Consider the following 16,095-nt stretch of genomic DNA (forward strand, 5'->3'; position numbering starts at 1 on the left):
GATTTGTGGGTGGTTACGTTCATTTTCGTCTTCTAAGCCCGAAGAGTACCCCCTGTGCCTGATGTTGATTGATTACCGTCGATCGTGCGTCATCAGTAATACCAGATACACAGGGACTGTGTAGTTACTATAGCTGAGGGCTCTTTTCACATATCTTTTAAGGAAGACATATGAAACATAACGTTTAATATATAGCCATAACTTAATTGGCTTAAAATTATATGTGGATACACAATAACTTCCAATGGACACACGATAAAACTCATAAAAAACAAAGATCTTTGCAGAGACCTAGAAATTACAAAAAATCCGTGAGATTAAGATTTATTTATTGATAATCGTAGCGGTTTTTTTGTGTGCGAAGTCAAACAGAAGAAGATGGTAGTTTAGTTGTTTTGTGAAGTTTAAGTCTTTGACCATTTGCGATGTACAGATTTGCCCAGTTGATGACCTCCAATATTTTTGAATCCGCTTTTTGTTCTGTAGTTAGTTAGGTAGTTAGTGTAGTAGTAGAAGGCGTATTGTGAGCCCGGACAATAAGTAATTGTACTATCCTAGATTTCACCAGCTACAGCGCCTGTCTTCGTTTTCCTGACTTTCTTCCTTAAACCACACCTCTGTAAATCACTTCAAATTATTCGATAAATCTAAAGAAAACAATTCAATTCTACGTAGGTACGGTAAACGAGGCAATTATATAAAAACAGAAATTTTCACAGAGAAGTTGGCTGGCATTTAAGTGGACACCTGACCCTCTTGCTGTGACGACACAACCCCGAATGAAACTAGCTATAGAAACACTTTTTTTCGTGGAAAGAAACGTAAATGACTTAAAAAAAAGGACAGTGGTTGGCGTGATGTTAATTTAAAAAATAAAACCGTATTTATACGTGATATCGAAAACTGAGAGTGGTCATAATATTATAACACTTATAACAGAATACTGTTATAACTGAATTGATATTGTAAATGATATTTGTTTTTGCCGATGGCTTACAACATCAATTTCGGCTCACAGGGCTTTAGTCGACGAAACCTTTTTTTATAGTTTTGATGGTTAGACGAGCTCACGGCCCACTTTCTAACCGGAACCCATAGACATCTAAGACATCTACAACGTAAATGCCGCCACCCACCTTGAGATATAAGTTCTAAGGTCTCAGTATAGTTGCAACGGCTGCCCCACCCTTCAAACCAAAACACATTACTGCTTCACGACAGAAATAGGCAGGGTGGTGGTACATACCCGTGCGGACTTACAAAAGGTCCTACCACCAGTAATTTCCAAGTGATTCTAGGTAAGCGGAAAGACAATATCACTCAGGTTGGTCTTGAGCAAGCCCAGTTAGAGTTGAAAAATAAAAATGCTATCCGTAGACATTCACTTTCTGTTCCTATAATTTTTTCGTATATATTTACACTAACAACCTGAGTCCAGAGCGACTACACTTTATTTTGCCTTTTTTGTCTCTCTCCACAAAAGTAGTATAAAGGGTCCCTTTTTTATTTTTTATTTATTGCTAAGATGGCTGGACGAGCTTACAGCCCACCTGGTGTTAAGTGGTTACTGGAGCCCATAGACATTTACAACGTAAATGCGCCACCCACCTTGAGATATAAGCTCTAAGGTCTCAATTATAGTTACAACGGCTGCCCCACCCTTCAAACCGAAACGCATTACTGCTTCACGGTAGAAATAGGCAGAGTGGTGGTACCCATCCGCGCGGACTCACAAGAGGTCCTACCACCAGTAAAAATAGTTTTCAATGTAATTCCCTAAAAATAGTTTTGAATGTAATCTATATAAAAGTTAAGTAATCATTTATTAGCCTCGCTACGAATGATAGAAGCACATTAGTAGTCAATTCAGATTTCGGTTACAATAAAAGTAATTGCTTTGAAATTTTTCAATAACGAACGAGCTTTGTGCAATCAGTCGCAGACTTTACTAACGAATTTATGTATTCGATAATGATTCAGCTCTTGATGTTGTTTTTAAGTCAAAATATGAAACCAATAAGTTGTACTAGCTCCAATTTCGAAATCTGCGTATGTTTTTTGTTTATTTAAGTACGTTCAACTTTCAAAAATAAACAAATAGAAGATACTTTACGTGGAAGTAATTTGAGAAGGCCAAAAAATTTCTTTGAGCGATCTGCTAGAATCGCTTGGAAATCGGTATGAAAATAGCATAATGTTGTCGCTTTTCTACACCTTGTAAATTGTGGGAGACAGTGGAGACTCGCTAGTTTTGGTTAAAAGATATATGTGTGTATGTATGCTCACCTAAAATTATCTTACGTGGTTACCATTCTGAATCAGGTTTTATGTCTTAATATAAAATTGCATTTTGTTGCAAGCGAAACCGCGGACGCAGCTTTTTTATATTTAAATCACGCTTTCGCACACATTACCGACTACACAATAGGACCACGAAAACCATAATTTTAGTGACGACTATCAAAAAATGGCTTTAGAGAAACAAAACAATCATATTCACGGTGTCAGTTTTTGCAAAATCAATAACGCTTACGACTTGAGTGCATTAATTTCCATTAAAACTAAATGACGAAGACAGAGCGAGTTTTTACATTTTAGTTCTGCTTATGATTTTGTTTTAGCATCACTCTACATTAAGAAACGTTCACGGATGATTGTAATGCAATCTTTCGATAGAATTTTCATTAATTTCGATTTAATGTTTCAATTTGAAATTCGGTACAATCCATTTTACGAACTTGAGTTGGTAATGGAAATAGTGCTTAATAGTAAACTCGTTCGTTATGAATTAATCAGTTTTCTATTAACAAGGACAAATTGTTGTTTTAGTTTGGTGCTTTTAAGCTCTTCAAGCACCGGTCACCGTCCTCTCCTGCAAACTAGTACATAGAAACAACCCACTGAGGTTCTCGCCAGATCTTTTCATCGTGTCGCGATTCCGATCCAGTGGTAGATTCAGTGAAGCACTGCCATTGCTATGGCCAATGTTAGTAAAGTCTATCAGGTTGAGCCCGTGAGCACACCTCCCGGTCCGTGAGCAATTGTAATAGCCCCTTAGGCTACCGTCGATTAAGTAGGGGAAAAAATCGTTTCATTTAAGAAAGATCGATAATTATCAATATTTCATTTGAGAAAGTTGAGAATCTTTGAGAAAATATCTTTTATAAAGCCATGCGAAGATCGATGTTTTGTAAAACAATTTCATTAGTCAGCTCGTTTGAGAATTTAAAATGTCTTCTTATAAAATGTTATTATTGTGAACTTTGTCTAACAAAGAAATGTGTTTTCGGGGTCTTTCATTTAATATTTAAGTCTCTAGCTGCACATTTTGGGATTTAGTTTTGTTTTAATTAAATTTTAGTCATTATATCATTCTAAATTCGGAAAGTTTTGAATTTGAAAATTTTGTTCCAGGTCTCCCGAACGACTTGTCAGTGTATTGGCACCAATACCCCTACAGCCTGGGCCTCGTGTTCTGCAAATTGAGGGCCTTAATATCGGAGGCGTAAGTATCGTTTTTCGCTGGATACCTTTTTGACTGCCGCAAATTAATTTGAACATTTTTTTACCTGTCAGTAAATGATTATTGGAACCCAGTAACGTTACTACGTAAACGCCGCCATTTACCAAGGAGTGAGATATAGGAGCGGAGTTTTAATTGTAGAGTACAATTATTATTGCAATTTTTTTTCAATGGTCTTACCACTCCTTAAACCGGAACGTATACAAAAGTGCTTCACAGCAATAATAGGCACTTATTAATCTTATTATACAGTTAGTGAATAAAAGGTTACGATTGTAATAAATTATCTAATGGATAATTACTAATTCAAAATTTTAACAAAACAGAAAATGGTTTTTTTATTGCTTAGGCAGGAGGATGAGCTCACGGCCCACCTGCTGTTAAGTGGTTAGCGGAGCCCATAGACATCTACAACGTCAATGGCGCCACCTACCTTGAGATATGAGTTCTAAGGTCTCGAGTATAGTTACAACGGCTGCCCCACACTTCAAACCGAAACGTATTACTGCTTCACGGCAGAAATAGGCAGGATAGTAGTACCTACCCATGCGGATTCACAAGAGGCTTCTATACCCGAGAATATATCATAGGCGTTCTATAGGTACCTGATATCTATAATCACTCTTTACCTGAATATTACAATAAAAAAATATTTTCGCTACGCTTCAAGCAAGTGACAAACGAAAAGTCTTTAGACCTTCGGCTTCGAAGAAAATCTTCCACAAAATTGTTATTAAATTAACGTGATTCACGGAAAAATTAAGTAGCTCTTTAACGTTTTTTTGAGGCTATAACTTTTAGCCGTAATTGTTTTGTTTTCATTAATTAAGACAAGTTTTCCTTTTCATTTTCAAAGAATTTGTCGCTATGAAAGCTACTGTTGCTAACGAATTATAACAATAACAGCTACGATATTACTTAATTATTACGAAGCGAGAATTATTAATAGTTCATTCCGAATTACTATTATTAAATTATATTCTGGGGTCAGACATTTGGGGCACGAGAATGGAAAATGAAAAAGGAGCCGAAAATTAAAGTAGAATTTCATGTTCCATGTAATTGTTACAAATAAATAAGTGTTGTACTAGTAGAATAAAGATAAGACTAACTACTACAAGTCATATAATTTAAATACTGTGACGCCTAACATGGGTAATTGTAGTATTTTTTTAGTATATTCTTAGACATAATTAAAGCTACTTTTATGGGTTATTCTCGCATTTATTGTTTCAATTAGGGGTATTAGTGTGATAATCACTCAGATTACGTTCGTGTGATCTTTGTTGCTATAGCTTTGTTTGCTCTTAAAAATTCGACAAAGACATTTTTTTACCAAAAGAACAGCCACACCGTTTTTCAAAATGTAAAACTTTATTTTAATATCCCGAAAATATTGCCAATTACAGGCTTAAACTATGTATGTACTGTTGACTGGATAATAGTAATCGTGGGAGTAATTCAAATTGAGAAATTCAATTTCTAAACTTCGCAAAATAGTATTGTTGTTTAAGTCAATTCATAATTCATGTACCCACAAATAAATGGAAGGGAAATGGCAGACGTTCCTTACCACAGCGTTATTTGAGGTCAGAAACATGCGCCTGCTGATTTTTTAAATCACTTCTATAGATATAAACATTATTAAAATATCTAATCCTTCGAATGCGGTTCATCATTAATATCATATCAGAATTAAACACAAGACTTTGCTTAGTAACCGTTAAAACATACTGCGAACATTCCGGACTATAATAGAAACACAACTTAGCTTTGATTCAATGTAGGCAAGTGGCTCATACAACAATGAACAAAGTTGATCGTCAACAATGAATTGTTTAGAAACTTAATTAGCTAATTTGATTATGGCCACGCTATAATATAACAAAGGTTGGCTAGCAAATGTCCTGCAAGTTAACAAATAATAGTGTTCCCGCAGTAATCGAAGTTCTACTATAATTAATTAAAATTATAAGTTTGGACATTATTATGGTTCTATAGTCAAACTCTAATTATATTTCTATAGTCACAGATTTCGCCAAGACTACACTATAGACATATACTCGAAATATTAAAGATAAAGAATATTAACTTTTTCTCAATTTGACTACAAACTTTAAAACTCGAGAACGGCTGGATTTGGCTAATTTTGGTCTTGAATTATTTGTGGAAGTCCAGAAAAGGTTTAAAAGGTAGATAAAGGTAGATAAATATGAAAATTCTCGGAATTAAATAAAAACAACAATTTTGTTTTTCCTTTGATCCCCCGTAGGACGGATTCCTTTTCTTTGTTTTAAGTTTATTTTATACAAAAGCTTACCTAGGTCTTTTATTTATCGATTGAGGCACTACAAAGTCTGCTGGGTCAGCTAGTAATGAATAAAAATCATTTAGTTTTCTTTCATCTCTTAAATTCATTATTGCTGTCAATCATCTCACTAAAGCCGCATTGACAGAGCCTGAGGTCCCGGAAAACAGCCAAGGGTGTCTGATTCGCGTAGGTCAGTGATGGGCAAAGTACGGCCCGTGGAAGTATTTAATCCGGCCCGCCGAGAGTCCATCCATCCTAAATATTCTAGTCAGCGTTTTGGCGCGTAAAATAAAATCTGACGTTTATAATTGAAAATCTTCGAATTTTTAATGAAAGTTCCAATTCGTCAGGGGTGTTTTGAGCTTTCATTATCTTATAATTGACGTTTGATCATTATAATTATCTCGGCAGTCTGTCACAGGTATTTATTGAAAAAAAAAAAACATTCTTTTCACCTATCTATCACACGCCTCACATCTCACACGCCTAACTAGGCGTAAAAGTAAAAGGTATTTTGTTTATTAAAAGGCTTTAATACAAAATGCATTTTTTCTATAATTCTGGCCCTCCTTTAGAATTTCTTAAGCTTTCTGGCCCGCCATTAAAAATGTTTGTCCACCATTGGCGTAGGTTATGGTGTGAAGATTTAGTTGCCTCACCTGATTGGTGCATTTTAGATTACGACCGGTATTTATACCAAGGAATGCGCTTACGGCGCCACTTCGATAAAGCGGCACGACACGAGAACCCTCTCATCGTGGCCGCCGGTAACTACATTCCCGATCCTGCGGACAGAATGGAAAGCAGTCGACGTCGCCCAAAACACGTCATCTCGGATCCTCCCGATCCACTAACGGTGCTTTTAGGTACTTCAAGCACCGGTCACCGTTCTCGTCGAACCCGTCGCTTGCGACGAAGGGCTCGACGAGTAAATTAACTCTCAGACACAGCCCACTGAGTTTCTCGCCGGATCTTCTCAGTGGGTCGCGTTTCCGATCCGGTGGTAGATTCTGCGAAGCACGGCTCTTGCTAGGGTTCGTGTTAGCAACATCGTCAGGTTGAGCCCCGTGAGCTCACCTACTAAAGTTAGGGTTACGCTGACATAGCCTCTCAAGGCTATCAGCTTAGGTAGGAAAAAAAAAAAAAAAAGTTCTTACGGCGAAGCAACTATGTTGCCAGGACGAAGCTTTTCGGTCAATAACTTAGCTTCATAGCTAGCTTCAGACCGCACATAAACGAGGATCTACAGTAGTTTTACGAGACAATACAATGTATTTAAGTTCAACTAAAATCCTCTAAAATATCGTTTACCTCTGCGGTATTGTTTAAAGTAAGCGGTAAATTGAATATATAAAAAAATAAAAAAACAGTGTTTGTATATATGTACATACATGTCCTAAACCATGTTTTCAATTGTGAGTAGTTTTGGTATAGTTGTTGTAGGAACTTGAAAATATCCAGAAAATGTGGCGCGTGAGTAGTTTTAAGCAATTAATTTTTATTTAACACAAGTGCTCTATAAAGAAAAAAAATAAAGATACTACATACTTACTGTACGACTGTATTGACTATTAAATGTTTCATTATCATATTAACTAGCGACCCGCCCTCGCTTCGCTTCGGAAACATTAAAACACACATGAAACCAAAAAAATAAAAATAAAAAAATAATAAAAAAAAGTAGCCTATGTTCATCAGGGACAATGTCGGCTTCTAATGGAAAAATAATTTTTCAAATCGGTCCAGTAGTTTCGGAGCCTATTCGAAACAAACAAACAAACAAATCTTTCCTCTTTATAATATTAGTATAGATATAGATAGTATAGATTAGTATAGATAAAGTTTCATTATCATACGCTTTTTTATTCATTTTAAACGGCCAGAAAAACCAAAATGAAGAAAAAGGACTCAAGCGAGGACTGCTTTGCCGTGCAGATCTAAATCTGAAGAATTAGGTAGTAATAACGAGCCGCAAACTAAAGCCAATAACGCCAAGATTACCTAAATGAGAATTTCCAGTTTTTTTATTTTTTTATTGCATAGATGGGTAGACGAGCTCACAGCCCACCGTGATGTTAAGTTGTTACTGGAGCCCATAGACATCTACGACGTAAATGCGCCACCCACCTTGCGATATAAGTTCTAAGGTCTCGACTATAGTTACAACGGCTGCCCCACCCTTTAAAACGAACCGCATTACTGCTTCAGGGCAGAAATAGGCAGGGTGGTGGTACCTACCCGCGCGGACTCACTAGAGGTCCTACCACCAGTAACTACGCAAATTAAAATTTGCGGGTTTATTTTTTATAACACGATGTTATTCCTTCACCGTGGAAGTCAATAGTGAACATTTGTTGAGTACGTATTTCATTAAAAAAATTGGTACCCGCCTGGGATTCGAACACCCCGTGTATTGCTCAACACGAATGCACCGGACGTCTTATCCTTTAGGCCACGAGGACTTCCAAGTTTTTTGTAAGCTCCAGAATCTATGTTTTCTTTCGTCTGGCTTTAAATCTAAATAATGAATTAGTTAGCGGTTAGTTCGTAGTCAATTAGGAAGGGGGAGGAAGGGATATGCAGATTTGCTATGTTATTTTTTTCTGCTACATATGCTGATAGCCTTGAGCGGCTATTTCAGCTTCACCCTGACGTGTAGGTAAGCTCTCGGGGCTCAAACCGGTGTGAGGCTAACACTGGCCCTAGCAGGAGCATTGCTTCGCAGAATCTACCACCGGATCTGAAACGCGATCCACTGAGAAGATCCGGCGAGAAACTGAGTAGGCTGTGTCTATGGGTTAATTTACTCGTCGAGCCCTTCGTCGCAAACGACGGGTTCGGCGAGGACGGTGACCGGTTTGTTGTGTGACACGATGTCATCGCATGAAAGACATCTAACTAAAATGATCTGAATACTAAATATTTTAATGCTTACGCATGATGCTGTGCCTCACATTGAGACATTATAGAGGTCCCAATTGTAATAACGGTCCTAGATTAATCATATAAAAGTTAGCACTTATCGAGTAACTTTTCGAGAACAATTTACACTTTCATAAAACTGTGTAGATATTCTACGAATATTAAAATGTTAGACTTTTCAATAAATTACTCTAATATTTATTACGAGTATATATGAAAATGTAAATAGACCGAAAAATGAGGCACTTCGAAAACCTAATAGAAATATTATTTTAAGTTTAGTTTGACGCAAAGACAATGTCATTACTCACGTAGTGCGCGGTTTGTTTATGACCTTAGCATTACTGATGTCCTTGAGCAATTACGACTAGTCTCCAGATGAGCCGTTTTAAACATTTGCCATTGAAAGCATTCCAAAGGTGTTGCTTGAAAGAATTACGAAGAACATAATAGGTAATTAAAGATACTTTTACGGTTTAACTTTACGTTTATTGTGATAATTTTATTATTATTAATCTTAACGTTTCAATTACTGACGACTAGGATTAGCGAAAACGAAAAGGAATACTTACTATAATCTCCACGAAGTTAAAAAATGTATGTAAGCCTTATAATTCACTAGCTTTTGCCCGCGACTTCGTCCGCGTTCACAAATAATGCCTTATTTTAGAACAAATTTGGTTCGCATAAAAAAGGCTATAGTGAGCCAACCTTAACATATAGACATATGCTGTCGTGGACTTTTTTTAGATCTTTTAAAGGGGAACAATTCTCTCTCACATTATTTTAGCGAAACTTTAACCGTTTCTGCAGCGCACGCGGCGGAAGCTCTCAAAAGGGAAAAAACCTCGATTTTGAAACATTATTTATTGGTGCTCCGCTTGTTTTGATCTTAGCATGATGTTATATAGCCTATAGACTTCCTCGATAAATGGGCTATCTAACACTGAAAGATTTTGTCTAACCACCTGACCAGTAGTTCCTGAGATTAGCGCGTCCAAACAAACAAACTCTTCAGCTTTATAATATTAAGTAGTATAGAAGTAGGTATAGATAACAACAAATTACTGTTTGAAGTGTTCAATTTGAAAGGTTGGAAGAAAAAATATTTTAAATTCTCTTGCGTCCGGGTGAAATCGTTAGAATTCTACCTAAACGTTGAGAATGTGGGCGGGATATACACTCCAATATTAGGAGCCGAACCAACAAAATCCTATGTCGCTCAACCACCTATGTCCCAGCTTCGGATAAACTCCAAGTTAGAAAAGAAACAAGTTAGAAATGGTTGAGGTGACAAGTATAACGCACCGAATCTAACAGTCTTAAGAAATAATCGCTTAACCCTTTGATTGCCACCGGTGCCTTACGTTGCGCACTGAAGTAATTAATATGTAGATTTTTGTAACCAAACGCCTGGATTTCCCAAAGGACAATGCCCAAAAGTGGGCCAACTTTATGTCAAAACTATTTGTACTTGAAAAACTATGCCTTATTTTTTCACGTTGTTTAGTTTATGTATCAACATTTCTTTCAACCTGGCATTGTTTTCCAAAAAAATAAATTACTTAATTGATAACATCCCAAAACTATCCATGCCATAGTTTTTAACTTCGCCAATAGGCAAAGGGCTTAGCTCATACAGCCTTATAGCAAACCTATATGCTGTCAAACGAAAGAGTCGTTTGTGACTTGAACGACAAATTAAAAAAAATAGCTAATGCTTATAATTCACAGGCTTCTTAGTTTATTTTTGTTCAATTCAATATTTATTGTAATAATAATTATTACTTAAAACCATGAATTATTTAATATTTTTAGATATTAATGATTCCATTAGTAAAAATATCAATGGCCTACCATTACTCTATTCTTATTATATATGACCAGAGAGTTTTGGCAGCAACCCGAGTGAAGCGTCACTTGAATTTTTATTTTAATGTTTTTTTAATAGTTTATTGTGTAATTTATATTATTTGTATTTGTAATATTGTGTATAAAAGGTCTGCGTAAGCTCATGCTCAGTCAATGTGGTATTCATTGAGTTGACGACAAAACTCCCAAAAAGCAATAAAAAGAGATACACCGGCTTTTTATTGACATAAAAAATATATAACTTCGACAGGCTAGGCTGTATAGGCTACGCTCTTTGCCTGCTTATTGGTGAATTTAAAAACAACAACGACAATATCGTTGCCGGCTTCCGGATTTTCATTTCATTTTATTATTATTATGAGGATATAATAATAATAAAATGTACGTAAGGGCTTATTTCTAGCAACATTAACCACAATTAAATTATTTAATACTGTAAATAATGATGAGAGCAATTATTGATTTCGAAGAAAACAATTAACAACTTAATTTTAGCTGCAGAAAAAAACAGATTTCTCTTAAGCCTGGGTGAGAATATAAAAATCGTTTTCTGAATATGAAACGATATTTCTTTGTCTATCAAATTAAGTTAAAACCATCATGACAGGACAACTTTTTTTAGGGGCCCAAACGTCCATAGAAAATGGGCATTGTCCTTTGCCTTCTTTTGTTTTTAACGTGTGTTTTAGTATTTTGGGTCTCATAGAAATAGATTTATTCTTAGTATCTGCGGATTCGTTTATCCCAGAGTCTACTAGATATTCCGGCGCCTTAGTGGTTGTTGGTTAGTGATGGCCTTTTTACTGGTGGTATGACTTCTTGTGAGTTTACTGGTGGTTGAATCTGTTGAGAGTTCGCGCGGGTAGGTACCTCCACCCCTGCCTATTTCTGCCGTGAAGCAGTAATGCGTTTCGGTTTGAAGGGTGGGAAGCCGTTGTAACTTTACTTGAGACCTTAGAACTTATATTTCAAGGTGGGTGGCGCATTTACGTCGTAGATGTCTATGTGCTCCAGTAACCACTTAACACCAAGTGGGCTGTGAGCTCGTCCACCCATCTCAGCAATAAAACAAAATTGTAACAGAAATCGACATAATTACTTCAGTGTGCCCGGTAGAGAACCGGTGACCTACACTGCAGTCAAATGGTTAAAGCGAATTTAGAATAACACAATAGGAATACGTATAGATAGGACTGTTGTACGTATACCAAGGATTTTGAATAATCAATATTTTCTTTCAGGGCTACGTACGTTTCGGTCCTGACTATATCGGCGTTCTCGCTGGAACGCTACCTGGCGATATGTCACCCTCTGCACGTATACGCGATGGCCGGCCTCACTCGCGCTTCAAGGATCATTCTCATTCTGTGGATCATATCCATCGTCTGTGCTTCGCCTTTTGCTGTCTACACCGATATCACCTACCGAGATTACCCGCCAAGTAAGTTGCACATTTTATATGTTAAGTTCATTCGATTTTCTTCTAGGTTGTGTATTTTTAACTGATGGTAGGGCACATTATAAGCTCGCAAGGGTAGGTATACAAGCTTTGTGATTCAGCTAAATCGACGACATAATGTCTCAAGGTGTATCGGAAACTACATTTCCGATCCTGCGGACAGAATGGTAAACAGTCGACGTCGCCCAAAACACGTCATTTCGGAACCTCCCGATCCACTAACGGTTCTTTTAGGTACCCCAAGCACCGATCATCGTTCTCGTAGAACCCGTCGCTTGCGATGAAGGGCTCAACGAGTAAATTAACCCTCAGACACAGCCCACTGAGTTTCTCGCCGGATCTACCCAGTGGGTCGCGTTTCCGATCCAGTGGTAGATTCTGTGAAGCACGGCTCTTGCTAGGGTTAGTGTTAGCAACGTCGTCAGGTTTGAGCCTCGTGAGCTCACCTACTTGTTAGGGTTACGCTGAAATGGTCGCTCAAGACCATTAGCTTAGGTAGGAAAAAAAAGGTCTATGGCGGAATTTACATCGCAAGGTCTATTACTACGGTAATCATTTAATAATTTTTGAGCTACTTAATCAGAGGATTAAAACATTTATACCGAAATAAATTATGGAAACTCGTGTAATTGTGTTGACATTTTGAAAAAAATAGCAGATCGTATTATCTTATTGTTAGAATTTAACAAATTTTTAAATTAAAAATGTCGTTATATACTAAACTAGCGGACTCGGCGAACTTTGTTCCGCCACACGGTTTGTTTCAAACACATCAACCAGTCAACTTCAAAATTCTACTTTAATTAACACAATTAACCATAGAATATATTACGTTTAGCTGTCAGTTGCGTTTTGTTATAGTTACCACGTTTTATGTCAAGTCCCACGGGAGTGTGATAAAAAGTAACCTATGTCCTTCTCCTGGATCTAAGCTACCTCCTCACCAATTTTCAGCCAAATCAGTTCAGTCGTTCTTGAGTTATAAATAGTGTAACTAACACGACTTTCTTTTATATATATAGATAACAATTAATTTAAATATAATGGCGCGTCTTAATTAAAACGAGCTGGCTTAATTATATTTTACCCTAGAGCGCATCGATGTCGGTCTATGAATAACTGCAATTGGCGGCAAATAGGACGTATTTATTACCTACAAGCTGATAAAACCTTTTCTAAGATTTATGTTCGTAGTTATCTTATTTATGTGTATTTTTCTTTTATTTATATAAAAGCTCTTCACAGACATTCATCGTAATTCTCAATACAACGTGACCTTTAACCTAACTCCATTATGTTATTGTACAAGAGTTTGTTTGAGATGCTAAAATGTGTTTGTTGTATATTTTTATTTTGAAATTCAATCAATGTTGATATAAAATATAAAAATGTTATCTTTTGTTTGAAGGGCGGGGCAGCCGTTGTAACTATACTTGAGACCTTAGAACTTATATCTCGAGGTGGGTGGCGCATTTGCGTGATGTCTATGGGATCCAGTAACCACTTAACACCAGGTGGGCTGTGAGCTCGTCCACCCGAATAAGCAATAAAAAAAAATATTAAAGAAATCACAACGCTTTTTTTTACATAGTTCAATAGAATGTGGTTTGCGTGTTGTTCATGTGTTCCGTTTGGGGCAGCCTTTATTAAATGCGAAAGATAGTCCAATCTCAAGTTTCAAGATGGTAGCATTCAAATTGCGATACCGGCAATTAATTCGTCAATCTAGCGTTACCTTCCCCGCGTCGCTCAAGGACTGGAGTCTGAAAGTCTGAATATGTTGAAGGCTCAAGCAATCACACATACGTGGGAAGCATACTGGTTCGGCCCCTGCTATTGTTACTCGGAGAGGCGTCGAATGGATTTCCGCGGTGAAATACCTTGGGATGACTATCGGAAGCCATCTCACAATTTGACCATACCTGAACAATGTGGCTACACAGGCGGGTATCATGCGTTATCTCCTGTACCTCATTATCGCGTCCAATTTAAGGCTCCGTTCGAAGTTCTGCGTATATAAGACGTACATTCGCTCGCAGTTCACTTATGCTGCCCCGGCGTGCTATGCCTTAACCGAATTCACAGGCTGCAAGACGCTGTGTAGCGGGTGCCATCGCCTATGCTCCTCGCTTCGTACAAAATGACTTCATCCTATGGGATCTGCGTATGGAGAGCCTAGACAGCCCCATTAGACGCCTGAGTATCTCAATGGCGCCATACTATCGACGAGTGTCGAACGGAAAAGAAATGTGACCTCAAATTAAAACCGATTTCATTTGACATGGACTAGCCGCCCCTCGCCGTTGTCGGACAGATGCTCGCCGGTTTTATCCCTGCGAGTCCGACTTCGCTGAGCGTCTGGTAGTTTCACAAATATAAGGAGCCGTGACTCATTTGTAGTGGCATTTGATGTCGTCGTGGCCTAAAGGATAAGACGTCCGATTCATTCGTGTTGAAGCGATGCACCGGTGTTCGAATCCCAGGTGGGTACCAATTTTTCTAATGAAATACGTACTCAACAAATGCTCACGATTGACTTCCACGGTGAAGGAATAACATCGTGTAATAAAAATCAAACCCGCAAAATTATAAGTTGCGTAGTTACTGGTGATAGGACCTCTTGTGAGTCCGCACGGGTAGGTACCACCACCCCGCCTATTTCTGCCGTGAAGCCGTAATGCGTTTCGGTTTGAAGGGTGGGGCAGCCGTTGTAACTATATTCGAGACCTTAGAACTTATATCTCAAGGTGGGTGGCGCGTTTACGTTGTAGATGTCTATGGGGTCCAGTAACCACTTAACACCAGGTGAGCTGTGAGTTCGTCCACCTAACAAAGCAATAAAAAAAAAGACGGCGTCGATAGTAGTAGTAGAAGTAGCCTATCGCTTGAATCGGTTACTCCCAGGACCTCTGACCTCATCGGGTGACTACAAGATCGATCCAGCGTAATAGAAAAAGAATCAGATTTTCATTTATAGTCGTTTTACTGAATTGAAAATGTATTTCAGAGAAGAATTTGATTATTGCGGTTTGCCGTCGTATTTTATATTGACAGACGTGCTCGTGTTGTCTCGATGTCACTCGATACGTACGTATATCAAGTTGTTACTACATAGTATCAAACAAAGTCGCTTCCTTTGTCCCTATGTCTGTCTATGTATGTCTATGTATGTATGCTTAAATCTTTAAAACTACGCAACGGATTTTGATGCGGGTTTTTTTAATAGATAGAGTAATTGAAGAGGAAGGTTTATACGTATAGTAACATCCATTAAATAGTGAAGAAATCAATAATAAATTACAGTTTCCGAAGCGAAGCGAGGGCGCTAGTAAAAAATAAATCTTAGTTTTTTTCTGTCTTTATTTTTACATTTTCTTTTGTGATTATAAACTTGAAAAATTTTACGGTCGTCCACTTGATTTAAGTCCGATTTTAAAGAATTGCTTCAAGAAAGTGTAAACTTCCTTCTTCTTGCCTTTATCTCATATCATGTAGGGTCGGCATAGCATATCCTCTTATTATGCTACACAGGGATTAGGTATGAGTTTTATAGCCGGCCTGACATTCACCATAAATCTCCAATAAAATGTAACCATACTCTATTTTCTTTTATTATATATCTAATTTAAGATGTCATTTCATAAAAACTTATTAAAAAGCATTAAATCGTGTTAACCTTTCGTTAGGGTAAAAATTTCAGATATAACAAGTCATCTTAAAACTGTTCATAATTTAAAAATCGATTTGAATGGAAATATTATTAGTATTTAGCTACGATGCTACAATAATACTATGTCGCATTAAAATGAGTTACTGTGAGTATAAAATTCGCTAAATGGAGTATTTTCATGAGTATTTTTTTCCAACTATTCTATTCCAACTCCCCACGGACCGGGTCGGTGTTAAGAGTCGTAGACAAAAACTAATTTAATCATTTAATTATGCTTTTATGATTTTCATTCCATACGTTTTGACATCTTACTCGTTCAAAATACCTTAGACCTTTTC

The 16,095-nt window shown here is 37.3% G+C and overlaps 1 protein-coding gene across 1 annotated transcript in view; it reads left to right on the forward strand.

Annotated features, from left to right (window-relative positions):
* LOC114239822 (neuropeptides capa receptor-like) overlaps positions 1 to 16,095 on the forward strand; it is a 102,229-nt gene that overhangs the window by 2,814 nt on the left and 83,320 nt on the right. The window contains exons 2-3 of the mRNA XM_089739805.1: positions 3,415 to 3,505; positions 11,870 to 12,069. Of these exons, the coding sequence (XP_089595931.1) occupies positions 3,415 to 3,505; positions 11,870 to 12,069 (291 nt within the window). The remainder of the gene's footprint in view (positions 1 to 3,414; positions 3,506 to 11,869; positions 12,070 to 16,095) is intronic.

The sequence above is a fragment of the Bombyx mandarina genome, chromosome A1 (assembly GCF_030267445.1).
Source record: "Bombyx mandarina strain Sakado chromosome A1, ASM3026744v2".
Lineage (NCBI taxonomy): Eukaryota > Metazoa > Arthropoda > Insecta > Lepidoptera > Bombycidae > Bombyx > Bombyx mandarina.